The following is a 25,749-nucleotide window of genomic DNA, read 5'->3' on the forward strand; positions in this document are numbered from 1 at the left end:
ACAACCAATTTGTTCACTTACCTTGGACAGGCGACTCATTCTCTCTTCATTGTCTTCCAGGACACGCAAGCTGGGAGGCACATACCAGAAGCAGACATTTGTGTGCTGAGGCTACAAGAGCAAACAAGATGCACACTTAGCCCGGACAGACAATTTTGAAAATTCCAAGACATTGGAATCTCTTCTGCGGCTTCCAAACACAATTCCCACTTTTAAATTCACAATCACCTTGGGAATGCCCGCCTTTCTCAATATTATTCCAAGTTATTTTTTTTTGTGAGTTTGATTTTTCACTCCAGCTCAGAATAGCTAGCCCATCACCCATGCTATTCCTTCACAATGGTCTCAGTTACCCGGACAGTCCATTATTGACCTCAAAAATATCAATATAAGAACTGGAATTGGTGAACCTTTTTTGGAACAGTAGCAAGCAGATTACATACCTTTCCATCAAATACCATTTCATAACCATCTCGGTTTTTTATGATATTGTACAAATATTCCGCCAGCTCCAGACACTTGTCAATATGTGCTTCGAACCCAATGGTCCCCTAAGAGAAGAAGAAAGCTTATTAGGAGGCTGAGAAAGGTAGGTGAGCGCTTGGGTTGGGGAGGGGGTGGGGGGGGTGAATCTCTCCAGCGCCTGAATGTCCTTCTGTTCCTTGGTCTCAGCTCAGTTCCAGCACTTTACTCTTAGGGGACCTTCCTGGCCATTTATTTCTCCTTTAAATCTCCCCTGTTGGGAGCTGCATTCCCTTTCACATCTGTCATTACTGCTCTCCACAGGGGACTCCTTTGCTCCTCTGGCCTCCATTCATTCCCCAGGTAATTATTTGGATTACTCAGGGGAAAATTCGCCTCTGTGGTTTGTAGGAGTCATTGTGAAAGTCATTAGTGACAGGAGGGCTTGGTGTTCTCTTCCTGTGAATAAGAAGCATCATCAGGGACCTTCCCTCCCATGCCTGCTTACCCCGGGCCCATCATGTAAATTTGCCATTTCAAACCCCAGTTTCAGTCACCAATTACTGCGCCCCCCCCCCTAACAAAACAAATAGGATCTGTGCTTAATGGATTTTTTTAAACAAATGAATGAATGAATTTTAGGGCAGGCAGACGCTTTGTTAGTCAGCACTCTGCAAAAGCTCATTAGATTTCTCCTTTGGGGATATGTGACTCAATGACCATAATGGGCAAACAGCACAGAGGTGTTTTAGTTTCCAGCTTGGGAAGCCCACAATCTAGACTCATGAAATATAACACAACAGCCTTTTCTGGGGCTGTTTAACTGATGTTAGGGCACTTTAGAAAATTACTTTTCCTGAATGACTTCCTACCTATTTCCTTCAGTGTTTGTGGAATGCCAATGGAAAGCTTAGGAAAACACTCATGTTCCTCTCAGGAGCACTTAGAACTGGACTAGCAGCCATTAGTCCAGTGTGGGAACTGGAGGGAGCAATGGTAGTGGAGATAATCTGGACCCACTCCCTATTCCCACAGTCTTATCAGCTCAACTAAATGGGGGATTCAGCATGGCCAGAACCTGGAACAGCTGAAACTTGTTTAACGAAGTTCTTTGGAGGTTGCCACCCTAGCTGATTGGTTCAAGGAGACCAACTGGCTGGGGTGAGTGCTCCACATCCTGTGCTTCATGAGTCTGTGGTTGCCAAGGAAATTAGCATTGGTTTAGTCTGACTGGGTAGTTTGAATTCACTTGGGAGTAGGAGGGAGGCAAGTTAATTATTTGTCATTTGGATCCTTTGGACCACTTTAGTTAGATTTAAACTTGTGCCTACCTGATCCAGGATAAGGCCTGCATTCCTCTGACCCTGTCTACCATGCGGCCCTTACTAGTCTCTGATCACATGGGAATGATGGTGCCTGTAATTTTTCTCTGCTTCCTAAAACCCTCCTTTATACACTCTCAGGTCCCAGAGATGCTGCTTCTGAAATCAAGACCGAATCCCTTGCTGCCAGCTCCATTTTAGTGCTGTCTGGACCATGCTCATCTGGACCACAGTTGACCCTGTAGCCAATTTAGACTCTCCCAGCTAGACTCAAAATATGCTCTGTCCCCCTGATAGATCTTCTTAGAATCTCCTTCCCCCAGCTCTGCAGTTTGAAATCCTTCTCTGTCTACCTATGTTGTTTAACACTGTTGTGTAACCATCCACAGGGTACACAGCAGGCTTTGTTGCCTCCCAGCCCCCAAGATCTCCACTCTCTCGTCTCTCTAGCATTCTCTCTCTCCCCAATGCCTACTCTCTTAATCATCTCAGATTGACCAGGCTGCTCATGCCAGAGCCAGGAGCCCCAGGCCATGCCTCTGGCCCTGGCGGTCCCAGAGGCAACCCAGGAGGAAGGCAAGGTACTGGCGGTAGGGGCCAGCGGTAGGAGGGTGGAAAAAAGCCTGATTTTACTCCATTTTCCCTACAAACATCCATCTCACAGGTCATTTCTTGATAAATCATTCTTGACTCCTAAACAAGGGATGAGAACCCCATCTTTTAAATTCTTAAGGTGTTCCTTTTATGACCAGTTATATTCTGTCTTATGAGATGGTTATCTTCGGAGATGTTACATTTATCTTATTATCCTCAGTAGAAAATGATAGCCTCCTTATCACACTCAGTACCAGTCACAATAACAGATACTCAAAATCTACCTATTAAAATAAATTAATATTTTACAGAGAAAGTGAATATTTAGTTATTCAGCAAAGGCTGGCAGACCTCAACTTCCCTTTAACAGTTTTTCTTTATTTTTCTCAGTCATTTACCAGTCCCCTTTTTAATATACAATTAGGGAGACCAATCAGAGAAAACAACAAAGATATCTGTCAATTTGTATACCCAACATATACGAACACTAGAGATTTACTGTGAAAACTTGGTCGTTACACATTAGTCCCCACAAAGTGGGGACTAACTTTAAGCTCTATTTTTTCTTCACCACTGATCTTAACCACTGAGGAAATCTGTCAAGGTTAGACTTTTAGTGATAAACAAAATGAAGTCTACAGAGACGTTGATTTACAATGATGGATACCTGTAACCAATATTACCAATGTTCTAAACCAATGTTACTTCAATAAAGAAATAAAATTTAAAAAGAAAGTACAGTTGGTTCTTTGCATTTGTGTATTCTGCATCCTTGGATTCAAAAAGCTCCCTTTCCTCCCCCACTCCTTTCTTTCTCGTCATTGTTTTCTCAGATTATTTCCTTATTCCTGTGGCAATGCAGGACTGACTATCAGGGCCAACTCTTTTTTTTTTTTTTTAAGATTTATTTATGCATACAAGAACTAGGGCACAGGCCAGAGATGCGGTGGGTAAGAGGATTCACCAGAGACAGAATGGGGAACAGAGCAGGCAGACTGACTGAAATACACTGCTGAGGGGAGCAGCGGGCAAGACCGGAGAGGTCTGCCTCGCCATGTGGGTTGCTCCCTGGCTGGACAGGGCTCGAACTCGTGCTGCAGAGGTTGCAGATTGCTTCATACTGCAGTATTTAACCCCTTGTGCCACCAGGGAGGCCCTAGGGCCAACTCTTTTGTGGCTCTTCGCAAGAGAGGATGATTTCTCCTTTCCTGACTAGAGTGTTTTTAATGTAACACAGTAATTATCCTCATTTCTGATCTGGATGATAGGACTGAGCTTATTATTTTAATAATTATCATTTTACTTTCCTTAAATGTAGCTGTAAATTGAACACCAAATGGAAGTTTTTTGTTTAGATGCCTAGATCTACCTAAGGGTTTGTGTAAAGAATTAAAAGAATGTGGACATATTTTTCTCTTTTTATCCCTTCTCCTGGTGCCTGTACTTCAGGCTTCATTAGGTCTTGCTGTTTAGCTTACACCTGATGTCCTCTAAGTTATTTCTCTGAGAAGCACCCAGCTGCACCATGCTGGCAAGAGGCTTCAGATAGAAAAGGAGCAGCAGGAACTGATGAACCATGAGAGAAACATTTTTGTGTAAATATAGCTAATGATCATCATCTTAATAAAAAAACCACAGGGAAAAGGGATAAAAAGAATGCTACTGAACAAATGTTCAGAGATTAAACTTTCTTGAACGTAGTACCTGATACTTAGATTGGTCATTTGTAATTCCTATCCGTGAAATGAAAAACCTACTCATTTAAAAACAGCTTGAAAATGTAACAATCATTTGTATCCTTGACTTTTTTTTGATTGTTGTTAAATGCAAGTGTTATGGGCAACAGAATGAATCTCCTTATCAGGCTCTCAACTGTCAAAAGAGGAGGGGGTTCCTTGCTTCAGCTCAAGGGGTGGAGCCCACCCATCTATCATACCACCTTTCTGGGGTAACAGATTACCTAGAACTCACTCCAGGCAGCTCCCCAATACTTAAAGAAAATCCATCTAAAACAAATACCATCATAGAAGTTTGCCTGAAGAATACTGTAGGGTAAGGAAAAAATGTCAGGCTTTTCTGCCCTCCCGCCATCAGGATAGATGATGGATCCTTGTGGTCCTGAATGCATGCCTGATGGTGGGCACCTGGAGTAGGGTGTGGGCATAGGTAGATGGGATTCACCTGGGCTAAGACTGTGTTTCTAAGGGCAGCGTCACGGGGACGCCAGCAGCAGCAGAAGCCGAAAGAGAAGCCGAGAGAGAAGCAGAGAAGAAGAAGAAGCAGCAGCAGCACAGAACTCCAGAGAGCCCAGATAGAGTGAGGATTTGTTGGGGGCTGGGAGGACTGCCAGCCTCCCAGCACTCCTGCCTGGCATATGCCTGGTGAACACCAATAAAAGACCTGCAAAAACCCACTGAGGACTCTGACTCCTCCTTGCACCATGTCCATTCCTGCCTTTTACAAATACGTAGTTCAGCCATCCCTGGAAACCACCTAAAAGTCATTTCTGCATTAAGAAGGCCATCTTTATTTTGAAATGGCCTTTTTCTAGACTGGATTTAAAGAGTTCATAAAATCATTTTTGCACTCCCAAGTCCCTTCTTTTTCTTGTAAGTCACCCATCACTTTCTCTAAACTGCTTAAGGTAATTCAGTTTATTTGGAAGGACTTGAAAAAACAACAGCATATAGAACTGGTTGCTGTGGACATGGTTTCGCTGTCTTCACACACAACTGAGGAAGAACCCATGGCAGGCTCATTCTCCCTGAGCAGTTGGACCGACCACTTCTGTGTGGGGGCCACTTCGAGAAGGCAGAGCAAGGTGGGGTCCCCTTCTCAACCATAAAAGCCCTGGTCATGCCAGCTTCCTTGTAACCTACCCTTCTCATTTTCCCTCATGTACTCTTTTCACAGTTGGGTTTTTTTGGGTCTCAGATCATTGCCTCCTGGGGAAGATAGAGGGATCAGGTGGAAAGTCACTGATCTCTGACATTTAAGTTAGGCATTTGGTCAAATTTTGACCTTTCTAGCCTGCTTACATTGAAACATATACATGTGCTATGTGAAGAAGGCACAACAAGGTGCAGCTAGCTCTGCATAGCACTGGTGTCATTTCCATAGCTGAGAGAGAAGTGGTCATCCACAGCTCATTTCTGAGGTAAGTAGAGACCATACAAAAGGATATCTCTAGTTACTTTCCAAGCTTCTAAAAAAGCTGTATAATTAGAGGTTATTTTCAAAATGTCAAAAGTAAGTTGTCTTGTTCTTTTCTTTTTTGTTCTCCAAATGTATGATTTAAGATTGTATTAACGTGGGCCTCCCTGGTGGTGCAAGGGGTTGAGACACAACCTATGAAGCTAACAGCAGCCACTACAGCACAAGCTCAATCCCCAGCCCGGGAGATAACCCACATGGCGCAGCAGACCTCTTGTGTCTTGCCTGCTACTCCCCTCAGCAGTGTATTTCAGTCAATATGCCTGTTCTGTTCCCCACTGTCTCTGGTGAATCCTCTCAGCCCCCTGCACCTCCGGCCCGCACCCCAGTTCTTAAATGCATAAATAAATCTTAAAAAAAAAAGATTGCATTAATCTACCCAATTGATCAATCACTGTAAACACTAAAAATTGGGAGACAGAAACAGCAATAAAATGCCTCTAAGGAATCTAGATGCTCTACTCTGTAAAGGAACACAGATTTGTTTTCTAAATGAGGGAACATTAGAAGTGAAAGAAAAAAGAACACAATGCTTTTTATTATATTCTTGCCAATGTAAAATACAGATATAGCTATAGTATTAGAGATTTAATGGCTAATTTTCAGTGTGGAAATCAATTTTTAACATGACCTAATAAGACCACCAGATATCGTTTCTGTTTTGAATCGACATGCAGTCAAACTGAAAGTGCTCACCTTTGCCCTCCACATAAGCCATAATTTAAAAACATCAACATGGCGCCCGCACTGTAAGGCCTTGTCTCCAGTGTCATAGGACAGGTCGTAGTGTTTATCTTGCTGGAAGAGGTAGGAGGCATGCATCTGGTTGCAGCTCTGCATCAATCCCTAGCAGAGAAGAGGAAAACAGGAAATTCTATAGACTTTATCAGGTATTCCTGAGACTCACATGGTGATGGAAATTTAATAAAATTAAATTTTATAAAAACAAAAGAGAGGCATTGCATAACATGGAGGGAAAAAAAAACCCAGCAAGATTCAAATTAAAAAAAAAAGGATGTCAATATCTGGACAGGATGGACTGTTGTGATTGGTAAACTCTCTGAGATAAAAGACTCAGGGTTAAATGTTAACAATGGTTAACAATAAGGACATACTGAGGCTTCTACTCTCATGTATTGTAAGCTATTTGCTTCTATAATATATTATTAGTATGATTCTTTTAGTGTTTCTTTCATATTTAGTTCAAGTACTTTATCACTTAGCTTCTTAGAGTTTGAGTTCTCTTTGAGAACCATAGCTTTTAAAAGACAGCTTTTTGCTATCATTTTTTATGCTGAAATATAAAAAAAGAAAGACATTGATATCTTGAGATATCTTAACCAATGCTTCAAAAGTCTTGGCTCAAGAGTGGTTAGAGCTTCAGTAATGCATTTTCATTCTCAGTTGCTTATGGAAGTTTCAGTGGAAAGTTGCATTTCTATGGCCACTAATTCCACCATAAGCTTACTGTGGAAAATTGGTGGGAAAGTGATTGAACTATTCCAAAGAGCAGTGAATGAATCATGCTCTCCAGCTAAAACAGCATTACCATCTCCTCATTGGAAACCCCACCACGTTTCAATTTGTCACGAACCACAGGAAGCCTTTGACTCTTTAGTTATCTACAGTATAATTGTGATTTTACAGAAGTGTTGGCATTTGGTTTTTCCTTCTGTGACTCATGACAAGAAGAGACTAAAATGTGATCACTTAGTTGAAGTTAGAAGTGAGAACACTTTAAAAAAAATTATCCAAACTAAAACAAAAAGCAACACAACTGAAAATTTAAGTAGGTTCTGAAAGACCAAGTATTCAGATGGTAAAGAACAGAACTGGGCTCCACCTTGTAATTTAATATATTCAATGGGCTTCAATTATATTCAATTTTACATTCAATGGACTTCTTTAGATTGTTTTTTGAGATTAAGGAGAATTAAATATAATGCAACTATACTAGATCAGTAGAAAGACATTAAACTTCAAATTTGAATTTGAATTTCCCCATGAGGAATAAATCACATTAAGAGGGTGGCAACCCTGAAAGGTTTAGACTACTGAGCTTCTTGAAGATCAATAACATTGAAAATTGTCACAGTTGCTTCTATTTTATTTCATGGTCACAGAAACTTGGCTCCTTTCTTCCCACAGTCAGGCAAGCTCATAGATAGGTGTCTCCAATCAGGAGACCACTCCAGAGAGTGTGGAATGGTGCATAAACTGGACCAGCTTCTACCGGGATAGAAAAAGAAACTTAAACCACATGATTTTTAAAAAGTTGGATAGCCCCAGTCTCATTGTCTAAAATGTTAAGTAAAAATGATGTTTTTCATATAAAATACCTTGGTGCAATAACATCTTGGAATTGAATCATTGTAAAGCTTTGGACCATTATTTCCCAAACTACTTTAAATACATTAATAGCTACTGTGCTGCAGAGTAGTTGCTGCAAAAGAAATTCCCATGGTCAAATAAGGTTAGGATATTGTAGCATAAACCCCTTCTTTTTAGATGGCTGCAATACATGCCAGCATACAAAGGGTTCTGATATGCTCTGAAGTAATGAAACTTGTTTTCTGAACCCTTTAATATAATATAGCCCAATCTTTAAAAAAAACAAAACAAACTCTTTGATCACAGAATACTTATAGCATGGCATTATTTCTTGAACCCCAATAAAGAAGAGTTAAGCATTAGCTGAGTCAAAGCACCATAAACTCTTAGATCTGGAAGGAATCCCAAAGCTATTAATATATTCTTTCCCAACGAAGGAATCCTTTGTATTCTCTTACTAATAAGTGGTTGTTGAATTTCCATTCAATCACCTCCCATGATGAGGAATTAATTTCCCCATACAACATTCATTCCCTGTTAGGCGGCTTAAGTTTCACAAAAGCATTTCTTTTGTTGACCTCCAGTAAGCTCTAAAATCATGGTGTATTCTGATTTTTGCTATCAAATCAGTGTTACTAACCTTGTTTTCAGAAACCTCAAGAGAAAAAAGGGAACCTTCTACTTGAGAGTCATTTAAACTGTAAAGGCTGTCATCCACTCAACCCTTTAAGTTTCCTTGTCTTTGGATTAAATAGCCTTAGTTTTCTCAACCATCCCTCTTACACATTTACTAACTTCCCCACTGTGGAGGTCTGATTGATGGGGTCCATTTATAATCTGGCATCTATGTAAGCAAATCACTCCAGATGTGGTTTGACCAGAGGAGAGTGGGAGATCGCCACCTCCCTTATCCTAAAACTTCGCTTCTTATATTCCGTGAGTGCTTTTTGAAAGGTCATTTTCTCTTGACCCATTGTTGACACAGCAGAGTATATTCTAACATTCTGTGATTTTTTTCACAAGTACAACATTATAGCCTGTGTGGAACTCCATGTCATTTCTAGCCAAAATATAACATCCTCTACTTGGATGCAAGAACAGGACCTTACCATTATCTTCATTAACAATTTCTTCTTTTTGGATGTGGCTCACTAATAAATCATTCTACATTTTACTTCTTGGACTACACGCATTTGCCCTACCCACTGCCCTCCAAGGACAGAGTCATGAATCAGGAAAGAGTTACCTCTTCTCTAACCAAGAGAGCGGAGCACTGCAGAGGGACACCCATCATCTTGTGTGGGTTCCATGTCACAGAGTTGGCCCTGTTGGAAACAAATCATGTTAACAGATTGACCCTCACGTCAGGCTCAGACCCCTCAGGCTGTCTGCATGGGCAACAGAGCTTCAGGTTTCTCAGCAATTTCTTAGGTCATCACTTAATTTACAAAACCAGGAATGAACTCTTAAATCAACAACTTTTCTTTCCCCCCTGTGGCCCTCCCTTTCCCCAGATGGGAGAATTCATTCTTTCCCTTTGAGTGACCCAGATCATCTAGCCCAGGATGCGCCGCTACTCTTCTGACTCCTGATTCCACTGGAAGGGACTGAAGCTCAGTGCAATGGCTCATTTAATTTCTTTCTTTCTTTCTTTTTTTAAAGATTTATTTATTTATTTTTTTATTTATACAATAGCTGGGTACAGGCCAGAGGTGTGGGAGGGTGAGAGAATTTAGAGACAGAGCGGGGAGCAGAACAGGCAGACAGACCGAAAGCACTGCTGAGGGGCGCAGCAAGACAGGAAAGGTCTGCCACGCCATGTGGGAATCTCCCTTGCTGGCTGGGAATTGAACCTGTACTTCAGAGGCTGCAGACAGCTTTGCAGTGCTGTGCTCAACCCTCTGTGCCACCGGGAGGCCCTCATCTCATTTCTTAATTTTGTTCTTTATCCAATCCGATTTCCTTCTTCCTATTCAATAGCTTACTCAATTTCTCAGTGTGTCCTTCCATAAGAGCTTCTAGCTTGTTCCTGCTTCTATTTCTTCTCTAATCCACAGCTATCCTTCCAGACTGCAGGGGAGGTAGGATATGTCTGCTCCTACAGCAACCCCTTTAGTCCCCACACACTTGGGAAACAGAATACTCTCCCCATCAGTAATAAGGTTTCTCAGCTCAAAGATTTATGCAGCTTGAAAAGTCTAAATCATAGTCCCAACTCAGATTCATCTAGTAATAGTTATTATTTCTACTCTTTTAACCTGAATACATTGTCTTAAGGGATGCCTGGTTTCTTTTTCATCCTCCACCTGCACCATCGTTACCTTCTAGCTCTCTCCTCTTTTTGAATTGTTGACAACTTCCTTTGGCCTCCAGCCAAAATCCCAAACTGTGGGGTATGACTATGACACCCACACTGGTAAGCCCCTCGTCACGTGTTCATCTTCTGTCCTTTACTTGTCCTTCCCATTGCATCATAGCAGATTACTTCTTGTTCTCAGAGAAGTCTCTTCTCGTGCTGCTGGAATTCTCATGCTCTCAGACTCTCTTAATGTAACTTTCTCCTCCTGGAATATCATCTCCCTTAATACCAGCTACTTAAATCTTACTTATTCTCTAAGGCCCACATCAAGCATCATCTCTGTAATCTTTGACTTCATCCAACTCCTCTCTTACTCTCGCAGTACTGCTCCAATTGCCTCCCCCTTCACCTCCCAGGGAGGCAACTGCTCCCTCCAGAAGACCCCAGAGCTCAGTCCACATGTTTATCAGGTGAAGTGAGTCTCTGCACATGTCTTCGGAGACACTGAGGAATCGTTGAGGATGAGACTCATGGATGTGGCCTTGGAAAAACAGACTCCAAGGAGATGCATAAGTGACAGTCAAATCCATGGTCTGTGTGTCCAGAGCACTGAGGAATGCTGCTCCTCCTCTGGCTGAAAAGCAGTCTTGGACTCATCCCGCACCCAGAATACAGCTTGAAAGCCTTGGGGAGACAGCAGGAGCTGGAAAGCTCCCATTCATCTATTTGATGAACAGCTGGTGTCGGCCCACCCATCAGAGAACACTTAACTGACCAGGATCTTATCAGAGTCAGTGAATAGACTAGTTCTTCTTCTGGTCTTTCTTTGACTCTGTCTTGGCTGTCAGGTATGTTTAGGAAAGCAAAGGCAGATGGCTACTGCCCCTGGAAAGAGGATTAAATGGTTTTGTGAATAATAACGGCATTGTGGTATTGAAAATCTCCTTCCAAGAAAATACCTCCTTACTCAGAACCAGTCAAGAAACCTGGGTTCTGAGCAGTAGGTAATAATAGTGGTGAATGAAGGAACTCTGCAGGCAGGTAGGCTTGAGTTTGCTTCTAGATTCCATCATTTCCTAGCTGTGTGACCTGAACAAATTATGTAACTTCTCTGTGCTTAGTTTTTCTTGTCTGCAAAAGGAGAATAATAGCAAATAGGTTGGGTAAAGTGCTTATAATTTTTACATGTCTGATACACATTAAGCATTAAGTAAGTTTGACTTTTGGCAGGTTTCAACTCTATCATTTATAAGCTTTGTGACACTGGGTTCATATACACCATCATTCTATCCCTTCTGTAATATTCTGTAGCTACATACCTAATCCTGATGGAACTTAGCTTGTTGATAATGACAACTGATGGAGAAAACTGTTGTTCTCCATTTCCCTGACTGGAGGTGTTTATTTCTGTGCAATGCTCAATTTGTCTTTAAAGAATAGATCTACTAAAGTCCTCGACTACTCCTTACCAAATTTTCTGTTTCATCTCTCTCCCAGAGGGGCCCCCTAACAAAAATGGCAAAAATCTGTGCAGAGTAATTCTAGGACATGGACTGAATTTATTTGAGAAATGTTGGCAATTTATGAAAAATAACCTCCAGCCTATTTCAAATGTCTTGCTGTGGGATTCAGCCTTCTGATTTTTGATTAAGTTGGAGAGAACTGAAATCCCTGTGTTTTTAGACATATCCTTGTCACCTCATTTGTACCTCAAACTCAGCAGACCTTAAATGAACTCATTACCTTGTCCATTCCTTGTCCTCCCAGATTTGTTCTTTCTCCTCTGTCTTCTGTGCCTAAGTTCCTTGAATCACTTTTCCTTCAAGCACCTAGTTCCCAAACTTCAGTATTTTGTTTCATTTTCTTCCTCTGTGGTCCCTGGAAGTTCTATTTCCCACATCTGGGGCTCAACCATTCCTTTTCCCTAGACCACTCCAGTGTATTTCCTCAGCTTCCACTACCTCCTGCAACTAGACATTGACTCAGTTGCTGCTGGTCGGTCCCTGGCTTCCATCTCTTAAATCCAGAGTTGTTTTTCTGGAGCACAGGTGGTATAGAAGCCATTGCTCTCTCAAAACCCCACTCTGGCTGCCACAGCAGAGGTTTCTCAGCTCTTTTGTTCCAGGTGATAAATGTCATGTTCTCCGTCCATAACAGTGGCTCTGCACAGCAGAAGTCCACAGTCCGGGGAATCATGCTGGTTCTGACTTGGCTGGGTAGGCCCTCAGCCCTAGTCACTGTCATGCACCCATTTCATTCTCTACCCAAACTTGTCTATAAGGACCCAGTGCAATTTCAAGACTTGTGTCTCTGCTCTTCACCTTGAATGAACACCCTCCTTCCATTATCTGCCTCATAACGTACCCCTCATGCTCTGTGCTAAGCTCCAATGCATACACCCTGGCTGAAGCCTTCCTTTAAGGGTCCTGTTTAAAAGGAATCATTCCTTCTTCTATGCCAGCCCTGTTAGCTCACTCATCTATCTCTTAAGCCTTTACTTCCTCTGCTTTGAATTTTAATCCACTGTTGATTGTCAGTCTTTCCATGAGATTCTAAGCCCTTTGAAGTTTGGCTTCACATCATATTCATCTTTGTGTCCTTCACCATGCCTGGCAAGTAGTTTGTGTATGGCAGCTGTAACTATTCCAGTAACTGTGAATGAACTTATGAACCCCCAGCTCTCAGGGCAGGAATAGGGGTAAAAATTGGTGCAGCAGCTACACCAGAATGTTGGCTAGGCCAGAAAGCCTTGAGCGTGGACCACAGTGATGGATACCACGGGCCAGCAGCCACCCGCTGCAAAGTGGGATTAAGGAGCAGCCAGTTCACAACGCACAGAAACATACTTTGGAGTATTGTTCTCTTGCTAACACCCTTTCTAGAAATTTTGAGAGTTAGCAAGGAAAGAAGCTGCTTTCTGAACACATGGTTGGTACTCCAAGAGGATGCAGGCAGGCTCTGGGGCTTATGTCATTTTGTTCTGAGAACAGCACTCTGCAGAATCCCTGTTCTCGCTGGGGGGCCTCTGGGTTTGGGGACAGGAATTGACCATGTGTTTCCTCCAGTTTAGAGAGAGTCTTAATGCTTGGAAAAACGTAATACTCCAAGGGAGGCAAATTTCTTTGTAAACTTGTGCCCACGCACCTTTTGCCTTAGGGTTTCTACTGGCCAAATAACTTTATTTGCCAAAGAAAGTGTGCCTTTTGCTAATAAGTCAGCAAGATGGATCCTCTGAGGCGAATAGGTGGCTGAGGGGGTTCTGCCCGGAGCATAACACCAGCCGTCTCCTCAAAGTGAGGCTTCTTATTTGGCTATTCCATTTAGCAGATTTAGTTACAGTACAGTTTCAAAAATTGTGGCAATTAGCAAGGACTCTCTGTTCCATGATGAGTGTTCTAAGCTTTGCTCTTAAATAATAGTCTTTAGCACAAAAGCGTGTGGGAGTTTATTTTTCCAGGGTGCAGGGTAGGTAATTTAGTGCACTTTTAAGTAATTACTGGTGGAGGATCTCCATGACTGTCAGTGCTTGGGCTGCGAGTGGCATTAAAGGCAGAATAACAGATACTCATTTTCTGTGCTGGGCAGAAGGACTCCAAGAAGAGCAGGTGCTGAGTGCAAGCACCTCCCAAGAAGGTCCCTGAATTTAATCCTTGCTCTCACCACCTGAGCAGGTCCTTCCAAGTTGTTCTCTCTTTTTTCCCTATTGTCTCTCCTTGCTAAGGTCATTGCCTCTTCCCTAAGCTTCTGGCTTCATCTAGATCTTCATGACAAGAAGGAATGTCACTTGGGAGAAACCCCAAAGGGCCAGAGGCAGAGGCCTAGGACTGGTTTACACTGGGAAGGGGCCAGGCCTGGCCTCATCCACTCACCTAAACTTGGGCAGAGCCTCAGGGACAGCAATGACACGGGTCCTGCTGATATGGGTCCATCCCGGGCTCCCATCAATGAGGCAGGGTGCCCTGGACTCAGCATATATAATCCCACTCCCATCTTTCTACTCTCCTGGGGTCCAGCATTTCCCGGCACAATCTTCATCCTAGCTAGGTTGCCCCTAGTGACCAGCATCAACAACTTTCCCAGACTCCAAAAGCCTCTCTCCTCATCCTGAAACAGAAATGATTGTGCCAAGATATCCAGGAGTAGAATGAGTAGGAAAGTTTTCCTGGGCAGCATCTGGCTACTTGGCAGGGTATGGTGGGCATTTGGCAGCCTCTGATGAATTCGGGTGTTTCCCATTGCCTGGCGTGTCAGAGTTAACAACTATGGTTGACCTTCCACATCATGACAGGAGAACTGGAACTCTGGGCTCCCTTTGCACATGGTCCAAAACCAAAACCCAAGGCTGATTGTGCATTTTGTATTTTGTTTTTTTTTTCTTAAGATCTGAATATGCCTGATGATCAACTCTTACCTCTGGTGTGTTTTACAACTTTCTCAACGTTCTACTGCTTAGTCTCTGAAAAACAAATGGGTGCTTTGCAGCATCAGTAAGGGCCTTGTCAGGAGAAAATTGTTCTGGACATGACACCGTCAGGTGCTACCCTCACAAGGATGTCCTGCTTTAAGTCAACTGGCCTTATTAAATTTCAAACCCTCACTTTCTTTTTTTTTTTTTTAAAGAGGCATGTGTTATTTATTTATTTGTTTGTTTGTTTATTTATACAAGCACTGGGTACAGTCAGAAGCGCGGGAGGGTGAGAGAATTCACCAGAGCCAGAGCGGGGAGCAGAGCAGGCAGAAGGACTGAAGTACACTGCTGAGGGGAGCAGCGGGCGGCAGGAGAGGTCTGCGCGCCATGTGGGACCCTCCTCCGGTGCCTGGAACAGCCGGGGATTGAACCTGCGCCGCAGAGGCCGCGGGCAGCTTCGCAACCCAGCGCTCAACCGCTGCGCCACCGGGGAGGCCCCTCAGACCCTCACTTTCAACACTGAATTAGAGATCTTCTCCCTAGAAAACTGTGGACTGTCTGCAGGTTTCTAAGAATTTTGCTAGTCAGTTCAGAGATCCAGGAAGCTCGCTCCTGCGTCCGCCAGTGAACCACGGGCCTTAGTTAGGAACCTCAGTGTTTGAGGCAGTCTACCTGGAGCTTTGATTTCCTTTAGTTATTTACATATAATATTTGTGAGCACATGCCACACAAGGCAAGGCATACAAGTGTTGCACAGTGGGCTCACCTGTATTCCATGAGTTCTTGGAAATTGGGTGTAATTTGCTCTTCACATTTAGCTTTTTACACTTTACATTGTTAAAGAGAAAAATGTACATACCTCTCCACGCCGCTCAATTTCCACTTGTGTTTCCGGGACATCAGTAATCCTCCACCCCAGGCTGCCTGAAAAGGGAAGATCAGACAAGTTTGCTTAGATTTCTAGCTTGGAGTCTTCTAGAATCATGAGAGAGTCTCTTCAATCCCAGGCAACTTAAGGGGTGACCTACCTTCCTCTGGCACTAGACTTTCAAAACTCAAGTTGTGGGGGGCTTTCTGAGGTCTTTGGCTCCACGCCACTTTATGTGGGTGTAAAGAGTCAAATTCAGGGCACATTTCCTCAGTCTGCACAAGAAAGAGCAAGATCCCTCCCCTCACCCATCACCATGTAATATCTTCCTAAAAAACAGAATGTCAAGATGGAGATTCATTTGAAAATGTCAACATACTTTGTGTGAAAATATAATCCCTGTGATAATTTTATATAAAAAAATCTTGTGAGGATAGAATTGCTTTTTCTCTTTGTTGTAAATTCCATTCTTTTATACTTTGAAAAAATATTAAATATTACATATTAATTAATATTAATACTATGTAATATTGATACTATATAATATTAATATGTAATATTTCAGTTTTTTGTAATTTTTTGGAATGTTATTATATATGTTTATATATATTATATTATAGATATAAAACATTAATGATAGCAACAGTAAATGATAACTTTGATATGTTTCGAAGAAAGCTGGGCCTCCCAGCAAGGGGTTAAGCACAGCACTGTGAAGCTATCCACAGCCTCTGCAGCAGGAGTTTAATCCCTAGCCAGCAAGAGAGCTAACCACATGGCACAGCAGAACTCTTCTGTCTCTTCTGCTGCTCCCCTCAGCAGCGTATTTCAGTCAGTCTGCCTGTTCTGTTCCCTGCTCTGTCTCTGGTGAATCCTCTCACCCCCTGTACCTCTGGCCTGTACCCCAGTTCTTGTATGCATGAATAAATAAATCTTAAAACAAACAAACACACAAACAAAAAAAGTTAAAGGCATTTGTTAAAAGGACCCCTGGCTCTAATTTAAGTAGAAAGCATCTGCTGGCTCAAAACATACAGACATTCTTATTTTTAAAGTTGTCATGGTGATCCTCTCTGTGTCAGCCAGCAAGGTTTAACAGGCTCTCCAGATGTAAGACTCAGCTCACTTATGGTACTTGAGTTTTTCAAGCTTCTCTTGGTGTCTTCATGTGTAAAATGAAAGAGCTCCTGGTAGCCTAATGAACACCTCATATTGTGACTCAGGGATGGAAAAGAAGATTGGTAATTGCTAGGCAGGAGAATTGTGGAATAATGGAGATTTACCTAGCTTAGGCTGTGGATGTGTTTGTCTCCTAAAGAAAGGGGAATTAGTTTGGTCTGAATACTTATTCTATAGCCAAAATGATGCAAACCAGTGCTACTCAGCAGCATAAGGATCTTGCGCCAGAATGTAAATCAACTTGTAGCTTCCTTTATTGGGAAAGTCTTGCAAGGGAACAAAAAGTCAGTTGAAGCAAACATTGGACTGAGTGATGATTTGGCACTAACTCCTTCTCTCATGGATTATTAACAAACAGTTTGCAAAAGGCAGCTCATCTCTGAGTCCCACCTCGAGTAATACTAAATTTGAGCAATAACAAATTAACTAATACTAATACTAAAGTCTAAGCTTGAATCCCTTCAATTACCCTTTTGGAAACGGACATATTTTTTTTCCCTTTGAAAAATGCTTTAGTTGGCATACTTTGTAATTTTCTAATGTGACTGGGCTTAGAGTCAACATATCCCAAATATAATTTATCTTCTTAGCTGACTATGCTTAGGGATTGGTCCATATTTTCTAGCAAGTTGTCATCCTGTTTTTCTCTTCAAATATACAACTCCTGCCTTGAGTTGGCTTTTTTTTTTTTTTTCACCCTCAAGGTTTTCTGTATGAATACAATTCCTTTTTTCTTCTTGAAAATGGAACACATTTTTATCAAACATTAGAAATGTAACACATGAAAAAATATTATGGTGTTAGACTTTTCCAAAGAAATAGGTGACAAGCATTTGATGTAAAGTAACATAAGAAAGGCATGAAATAGCTGAGTTGTTTTTTTGAAGTCTTGTGGGTTTTTAAATTATTTTTGTGGTGTTATTTTATTTTAGAGAGCTAGCTGACACCCCCTCCCATTTCTTATATTCCTTTGACCCTTTTTCTTCCTCCCTCTTAACTTTAGAAACCTCACTTCATTTATTAATGTCCAGTAGTTTTTATAAGTAGTTACTCTGTCAAATTGTCTACCATGTAAACATCCAGTATTTGTCTCTGTCACGCTGGCTTGCTTTACTACATATAATTCCCTCAAATGCCCCCAGTTTTGCTGTCAATGGCAGGCAGCACTTCATCTGAATCCGCATGCATGTATCACATCTTCTTACGCCAGTCTCCTATCAGTGGGCCTTTATTTTAATTTTTAAATTTTTTTGGCGTTTTCAGATAATATTTTAAAATTTACTTCATTTATTTATTTAAAATTTATTTATTTATTCTTTTTTTCTTATAATGTTTGCTTTCTTTTCTCAGATGTAGTCCCCAAAGAATTTCTACCACCAATTCACCTGTGCACCATCACCATAGTCCTTTGATGAACACAATTCTTTTTTACCCTTTTGATCATTCTTGTAGGGAAGTCAGATCTGTATGTGTGTGACTGGTCTGTGCATGGAGGCTCTATTCCTCCAAGGGCTCAGTGAATTGAGTATTAAGTACTCAGCATGGATACTGGTCTTAGAAATAAAAATAATATCCTGTTGGAAACATGAAGGCATAATCAGCCTCAGATTGCTTCCAGTCAATGTTGTATGCTGTGAGTGTGTGCTATTTGTTCTTTGTAAAAGTATAAATGGAAAGAAGATCCTAAAGGGGGAAGGGGGGAGGAGAGAGAGTAAGAGGCAGAGAAAGAGAGAGAGAGAGAGAGAGAGATTTCATCCCATTGTCCATGGGTAAAACTTGTGCAAGGACATTTAGTGGCTGTCCTTATAGCATACTTACATCCACATGCATCCAGATCTTATACTTTTTGCAAATGTCAGCGACAGCTAAGAGGGGATCAAAGGCTCCATACACGGTGGTCCCAGCTGTGGCACTTACAAGGAAAGGAACAAATCCCTATGCAAATCAGAAAGCAAAATGGGTTCAAGGATTCTTTCAAAAAGCTGATAAAACAGGAAATTCTCCCCCTACAGATACATCTGTGTTTCTTGAATTGTCAGAAGGGTTAGTGACACTTTGGAGCCTGGTAGGAACAACGTCCACTCTCTGGCATATGAGATCTGAGTCGGTATGTCAGATCTGCCCCTTTATCTTAATGAGAACAGACATTCTGGTTCTCCCAGGAGCTTACACTGGACCCAAACAGGATTGATCTTCTGGTGCCCTCAATCAGTCCTATTTTCCAGGTAGACTGTATGTCCTTTCTGCCCTTTGTTTACTGTCTAGTCTCCCCTTTTGATAACGGGACCTCCAAGCTTACTAAATCCCCTAGACTGGACCGCCACCAGAATAACAGAAGAAACTCTGACCAATCCATTATTCCTATTCAGAAAATCTCAGATAATCTATTTGGATCTTTAGAGAAGAGGCTTCACATGGATCAAAACATTAAATCATGGCTTTTATCCATCTGTCTGACCTTGGCTAAATGAAAATTGATGGAAATAATAGGCAGCTGCTGAAAGGAAGCAGATAAACACACTCCAAGACCATCCTGTTAGTTTCCGGGACATGATGTTACAGTATTAGCCTGTAGGTGGCAGCAAAGGTTTAGTCGTGTGGTTTTACCTTCCTTGGAAGTATTGATACTTCTAATACAAGAACAAGTGTGCGATGGTGCATGGAAAGGAGCCTTTTGGTGGTGATCTTAGTGTAGTATGTACAGATGTTGAATTATAATGCTGTACACCTGAAAACTATATAATATTTTAAATAAACGTTCCATCAATTAAAAAAAACCTAAACAAAAAGAACCAGGAAACCCCCCTGCTGCCACTTTGTAGGAAAAAAGGCAGATAGAGATAAACTATTTAAGTTCATCGCAATAAATTACATGTGTTATGTCATTAAACTAGACATTGTTGATTATAACTGCTAAAAGTTGTAATGAGAGAGTTCCCAAAACAAGTTCTCTGATTTGCAAATCATCCCAGGATACAAATAGGCAAGTTTTGTGGGAATCTTCAGCAGGCCTTCAGAACCTGGTAATTCTAAAAAGAGTTCTAAATATTTGGGGAATCAATTGGATCAGTTATGTGCCTAGGCAGGAAAAACTGACACTTTTCAAATAACTGTACAGTAGTAACTCACATGCTCTGTTAGTTTCTATTTTCCACTTGTGAAAATGATTTTCCATATATGTGTCTGATTCACACCAACCTTCAGCACATAGGAAGACAGTCGCTTTGGGAACTTATAGTATCACTGTGGATATATTTATGCAGTAACTGTCTACATTTGGGAAAATAAATAATAAGTGGCTGCAAAATTCTATATTCTCACTAGAGCTGGGAGGTTGAGGCTTGGATCCTCTCCTTAAAATAAAACCAAAGTCTGTCTACACTGGTTGAGATAGAAATGTATAATCTTAACCTGCGATGGGCTGGATAGAGTTTCCTACAAAAACTTACTTTTTGTTTGACTTCAAGGATCCTTCTTTCAAGATCAGATGGGATCATTTTTCCCCTAAAAGGAAAAATAAATACATTGTAGATTTTCTTATGATTTACTTCGTTATTTTTATAAGTGACCACACTATTAAGGTAAATTGTTGATAATAATGATTAGTTCAAACAACTTCCTTGGCATTTCCAGAAAGAAATGCCATCCCTGGAAGAAGCATAAGTGCAATTTCTGATTCTTTCAGGAAACTCCCGACCACACTCTGTAGAAAAGGCACAGGCCCCCCACTACATACAATTATCTTTTTTGGTCATCCTCTTCATTTGGTTAAAACAAGTTTGCTTTGCCAGAAAGAAAAAGAAAAACAGCGGATGGTTTCACTTATAGGAGGAATGTAGGGGATCCAAATTAGGGATCAGGAAAAAAAGCATTATAATAAAATCAAAATCCACAGGTAACTGTAAACCAGAGACATTTTTTGGGGGTTGGGGAGGGAAGGGAGTTGGATCAAAACAGGTGTGGGGAGAGCACAAGGGACAATGGTGACGGTACACGGGTGAACTGGTGGTGGGAATTCCACTAGGACTATAACCGACATAATAAAGCATATACTGTATAAAAATAAAGAATGATGTAAAAAAATATAAAATAATAAAAACAAAATAAATAAAACAACTCTGCTTTGGAGTAAAACTTAATAACGAATAACATATAGAAAAACATTTGTATTGCAAATCTTCTCATAAATGGACCTATAATTTCACATCTAGACAAATGCCAGGAAGAAAAAAAAAAAACAGTCCAAAAACATTTGAGTGGAAATATTAAGTAAAAGAGCTACCTAATTACATTTCAAGTGCTAAAAGAACAAAGCAGATGGCTTTGTTCAAGGGCTCAAATTTCAAACAGTTAGACAAGCACTGAAGAGAGACTCATTCTTTCATCTTCAAAATGTTTCTTTCCTAAAGTAAAAACCCAGGCAGTGCTTTGCTTGCACTAGAAGCCCACAATTATACCCATCAGAGGACACTCTTGATTTCTACAAGCAGCTAGGTAAGGTGAGATGTGTGATCTTACTTAATTTCCTTGTGCCTATAATGCTTAGAAACTGGTGATGGAGCTACTTTATGGAGTTTGAGGTATTAAATTTATTAATACATGCAAAACTGTTTTAAAAGTACTTGGCATATGGGAGGCATCCAATAATTGTTAGCTTCTATAGTTGAGATTATTGTACATGGTAACATTCCTCTCCTACCTCTTTGGGATAAAAAAATGGGCCAAAGACAGAGTATAGTCATGCATCTGTCAACAAGTGATTGCCTATATGATGGCGGTCCCAACAGGCTGTGCTTTACACCTTGGGAGGTAGTAGGCTCTACCCTCCAGGCTTGTGGAATTATACCCTGTGACAGCTACACATTGAGTAAATCACCTAACAATTCATTTCTCGGAACCTATCCATACCTGTAGTTGCAAAATCTCTGTCTTGAGGTCACTAACTTGGCTAATTTTCACATCAAGGTCATTGATCCAGGTATTTATAAAACATTTTGAAAAAAAATTATGGGGAGGAGATTGCCACTAGAGATATACACTGCATGCTACTGGCATTTGGTGAGTAGGGAGCAGGTTCTGGCATCTGCTGTTGCTGGCTCAATCATTCATCTGTGGCTGTCCCTATGATTTTGCATATAGAACAAGTACTGGGTTACTTCATTACATGTTTTTGTATTGTCTTGCCTAAGTTCTTGCTGAACTATGTAATTTTATTGTAAATTAATATAGTGAGTAGTTAAGTAGCATTTTCTGCAATTTTCATTTCAGGCTAATAAAGGGGGTGTTGTAAAACAGTAGGAATATAAAGTAGACATTAGGCCTCTGAACACTGAGAACACTGATTGATGTGAACCTGTTTTCCAAAGAAAGGCAGTTAAAATGCAATTACCTGAGCAACAGTAATGAACAGGTTACCAGTGATTAGAGAGTCAGGTTAGAAGGCAACAGGAGCATTAAATGCACATTTAGTATGGTTCCACCAGGGCAGCCCACCTTGGGGGAACCTCTGTGAGGTGGGGGCTCTAGAGGGAGGACAGAGGGGCAAAGAGGCAGGGTGTCAGAGTGGGCAGGGGCAATTAGCTCTGTCAGGTGTCTGCCCCCCTTCATTTCTCCCTTTACGTCACAGCTTAGCCCCAGGGCATCCGTCAGCACTGTTCAGCCTCCCAGAGATCAGATACAAGCAAAGTGTTCAACTTTCCGAGAGATTTAGGAATTGCATTTATCTTTTACATACACTTTTGAACACATTAACATTGCCATAGTATTTTTGTAGGTAAACCAGGAGATTGAGAGAAAGAAGCCTTAGAAATTGTTTGGAAATTCCAGCTCTTACAGGTCTACTACAGCTGAACTCTGCCTGGAAGGGTTTGGGTGGCCTGGCTGGAGCTGCCCAGAGCCGGGCATGTGAGACGTGGCTGATGAATCTTTATTTGTTGGAGCCTTTTGACTAGAAGGAAAAATTTTAACCCAAAGAAATATTAATATGCTCACTTTACCTTCACATCTGACCAGACAGCTAGAATGGGGGCCTCTGGGGACATATTTCATCTTTTATTGATGTTAGAAATGGCTGAATTACTTTAGAAAAGTTGTTCTTAAAATTTACTCTAAGTGTCTTTAAAATGCAGATTTCTTGCCTCTGCTCTTAGAGATTTTGATTCAGTCTGTCAGTGATAGTGATACCCAGAAATGAATTCATTCAAATATTTGACACACTCAAATATTTAAATGTGTCAAACACTGTTAGGGGTGCTGGGGTATCAGTTAAACTGAACAGTTTTGACTCTCCAGGACTTACATGTTAGCAAAGAAAACAAACTATAACATAGTAAATAGACAAACATATGACAGAATCTGCATTTCTAACATGCCCCCAAAGTGATTCTTGAGCAGGTAGCCTTAGGTCCACTTACTGGGCAACATTACTTGAGAAGTGGGAATTTTCCCTGATGGGCAATTAAGTAACTGTGTAATGTTCTAGCCAAGTACTTTTCATATGACCCATGGTTTGGGGCCCTCATGGCTGAGGGAAGCACCTTGTGAGCAGAAGGTGCTCCAGATGCGGCATTGAGTTTCCTCTGCCAGCCCATGTGCCGGGAAGTGACAGAACATCGGGTGACAACCAGCTGGCAGCTCTGAGGATTACAAGTTGTCTGGCCAGGCCAGTCATTCCACTCAAGCATCTCCTGGTGCAGCTGTTGTATCCGCTATGCCTGGTCTAAAAGTATTGCTATAGCAAAAATGTGTATTTTTAATGTTTACAATCCAGGCTTTAGGTTCACAATGAAGTAAGATGGATGCTTTGTAATGCTGTTTTTTGGTAGTTGTTAGGTTTAGAACAGGATGATGCAAGCAAGGACTTCTGCTTGGGATGTGGCTTTTTTGTACTGAGATTTCAGTCAGCAATAGCCTCGAAAAGTTCATATGATGCTGTCAGGTCAGATAAATTGATAAAGTACCCAGGGGGAAAAATCATGTAATGCCACTTTGAGCAGGAAACATCTTTTTGAGGGAAGAAGAAAAAGACACAGGGCTTCCCCTGGTGGCACAGTGGTTGAGCGTTGGGCTGCGAAGCTGCCCGCAGCCTCTGCAGCACCGGTTCGATCCCCGGCCACCGGGTGAGGGTCCCACATGGCGCGCAGACCTCTCCTGTTGCACCTGCTGCTCCCCTCAGCAGTGTACTTCGTCACTCTGCCTGTTCTGCTCTCTGCTCTGGCTCTGGTGAATTCTCTCACCCTCCCATGCTAACTGTACCCAGTGCTTGTATGAATAAATAAATCTTTAAAAAAATAAATAATTAAAAAAAAAAAGACACATTACACCATGAATGGGGCTTGACCCAGATTCATGGTTACCTTCCTATGGCTCTGAAGGAGACAACTAACTTACCAAAGGCAGCATGTGCAGGAGAGTGGGTGCCTCTCGGTGGGCATCTAAACAGTCACATATTGGGTGCTTAAGTTACCCATGACCCTGCTCCTGGGTGGAGCTGAAACTGGGATAATTCTCCCGGACTGTTTAAGTGAGCAGAGCTTGGCTCTGTTCACGGAGATGTGTCCAGAGAAAAGATGCATGAATCTTTCTGTTAGAAATTGACAAATGTCGGGACCACTATTGACAGCAAAACATCAGCAGCAAAACGAGTTACCTGTTTTAGAAGAGGTCTGTGCCTTCCCTCTTGTCCTCTGCTCCTCACACCAGCCTGACAGGTGAGTTATTATTGGTCTCACTTTGCAGAAAGGAAATTAAGTTTCAAGAGGCAGCTGAATATGGCTAAGAGCTTCAAATGTGGAAACTGAATAGCTGGGTTTCTGCCCCAGATCTTCCTTCTACTCATTTATAGAATGATGACAATAGCACCTGCCTCACAAATTATAGGAAGATGAAATGAGGCGATAGGTATAAAACATTATAAAGCACTAAGTAGAAACCTGCCTTGCATACAGTAAACAATGCACATTAAACAATCTCATCATTATTATTATAAGTAGCAATACAGTTTACCTTTGAACAATGAGGGAGTTAGGGGCACCAGGCCTCCTTCCCCCAGTTAAAAATCCAGGGATGACTTATTCTACAGCATAGTATCCACGGGTTCCTCATCAGTAGATTAAACCAACCATCACCCATGGATGACTGAATTGGTGAATGTCCAACCCAAGGATAGAAAAAGATCTTCATATAAGTGGGTCTACACAGTCCCAACCCTTGAGGTTCAAGGAGCAGTTGTACTGGCATTATGTGACTTGCAGTATGTCAGAGTCAGGAGGGTCAATATTTCAAACCTAGCACTGCCTGACATCAGAACCCAGGATTTTAGCACTGCACAGCAATGGCTTCCAAAAATACTCATGATACTTAAATGAAATGCCTCCTACCTTGACTTAGCAAGACACTTTTCAAGCTAAATTATAGAGTCATAATGATGTATCTAGTGCTTCTACTATGGTTTTCTGGAAACATACAACCTCCTACTAAGATATATTGCTCTATCATCTTTCAATAGTTGGGTAGTTTTGATAGTTCTTGGTCCTACAGCATACAGAGAAACAAGGTATACTGACAATCCCCCCCCCCTTCCTCCCTGAGCTACCATCCCCATTGCTTGAACATGGTTTTAGAGAGAAGAAAAGGATTACGATAAGTAGTTCAATTTACCATGCAAGAAATCATGCTTGGCTATTCTAAATAACTTTTGAGTCAAGGAGGAAATCTAAACTGTAATTAAAGAACATTAAAAATTAATGACATGGGAATACTACATATAAAACTATGAAAAGCATCTTAAATCATTCTCATAGGAGAGCAGATAGCTTGAAATGCTCTTGAAATTAAACAGCAGAATAAAAATAACCAAATTAAATATTTAACCTAAGAAGCTAAGGAAACAACAATGTAGGCAGAAAGGAACGAGTGAACTTTTCAATGAATTAAAAACTTTATAAAGTTGATAATTAATAAATCCAAAAGTTGGCAAATGGAAAAGATCAGCAAATATATAGATATCTGATTAGTCCAACAAAAAACTGAGAAAACATTAACATTTGAAATGAGAAAGGAGGTTATGGTTAAA

The 25,749-nt window shown here is 41.3% G+C and overlaps 1 protein-coding gene across 1 annotated transcript in view; it reads right to left on the minus strand.

Annotated features, from left to right (window-relative positions):
- The window catches only part of GAD2 (glutamate decarboxylase 2), a 53,229-nt gene that overhangs the window by 4,514 nt on the left and 22,966 nt on the right, over nt 1-25,749 (minus strand). Inside the window, exons 9-15 of the mRNA XM_084254155.1 lie at nt 20,126-20,180; nt 18,495-18,611; nt 15,489-15,553; nt 9,169-9,247; nt 6,288-6,437; nt 444-551; nt 22-111 (exon numbers count right to left, since the gene is read on the minus strand). Coding sequence (XP_084110281.1) covers nt 22-111; nt 444-551; nt 6,288-6,437; nt 9,169-9,247; nt 15,489-15,553; nt 18,495-18,611; nt 20,126-20,180 — 664 coding nt within the window. The remainder of the gene's footprint in view (nt 1-21; nt 112-443; nt 552-6,287; nt 6,438-9,168; nt 9,248-15,488; nt 15,554-18,494; nt 18,612-20,125; nt 20,181-25,749) is intronic.

Source organism: Talpa europaea (assembly GCF_964194135.1).
Source record: "Talpa europaea genome assembly, chromosome: 14".
Taxonomy (NCBI): Eukaryota; Metazoa; Chordata; class Mammalia; order Eulipotyphla; family Talpidae; genus Talpa; species Talpa europaea.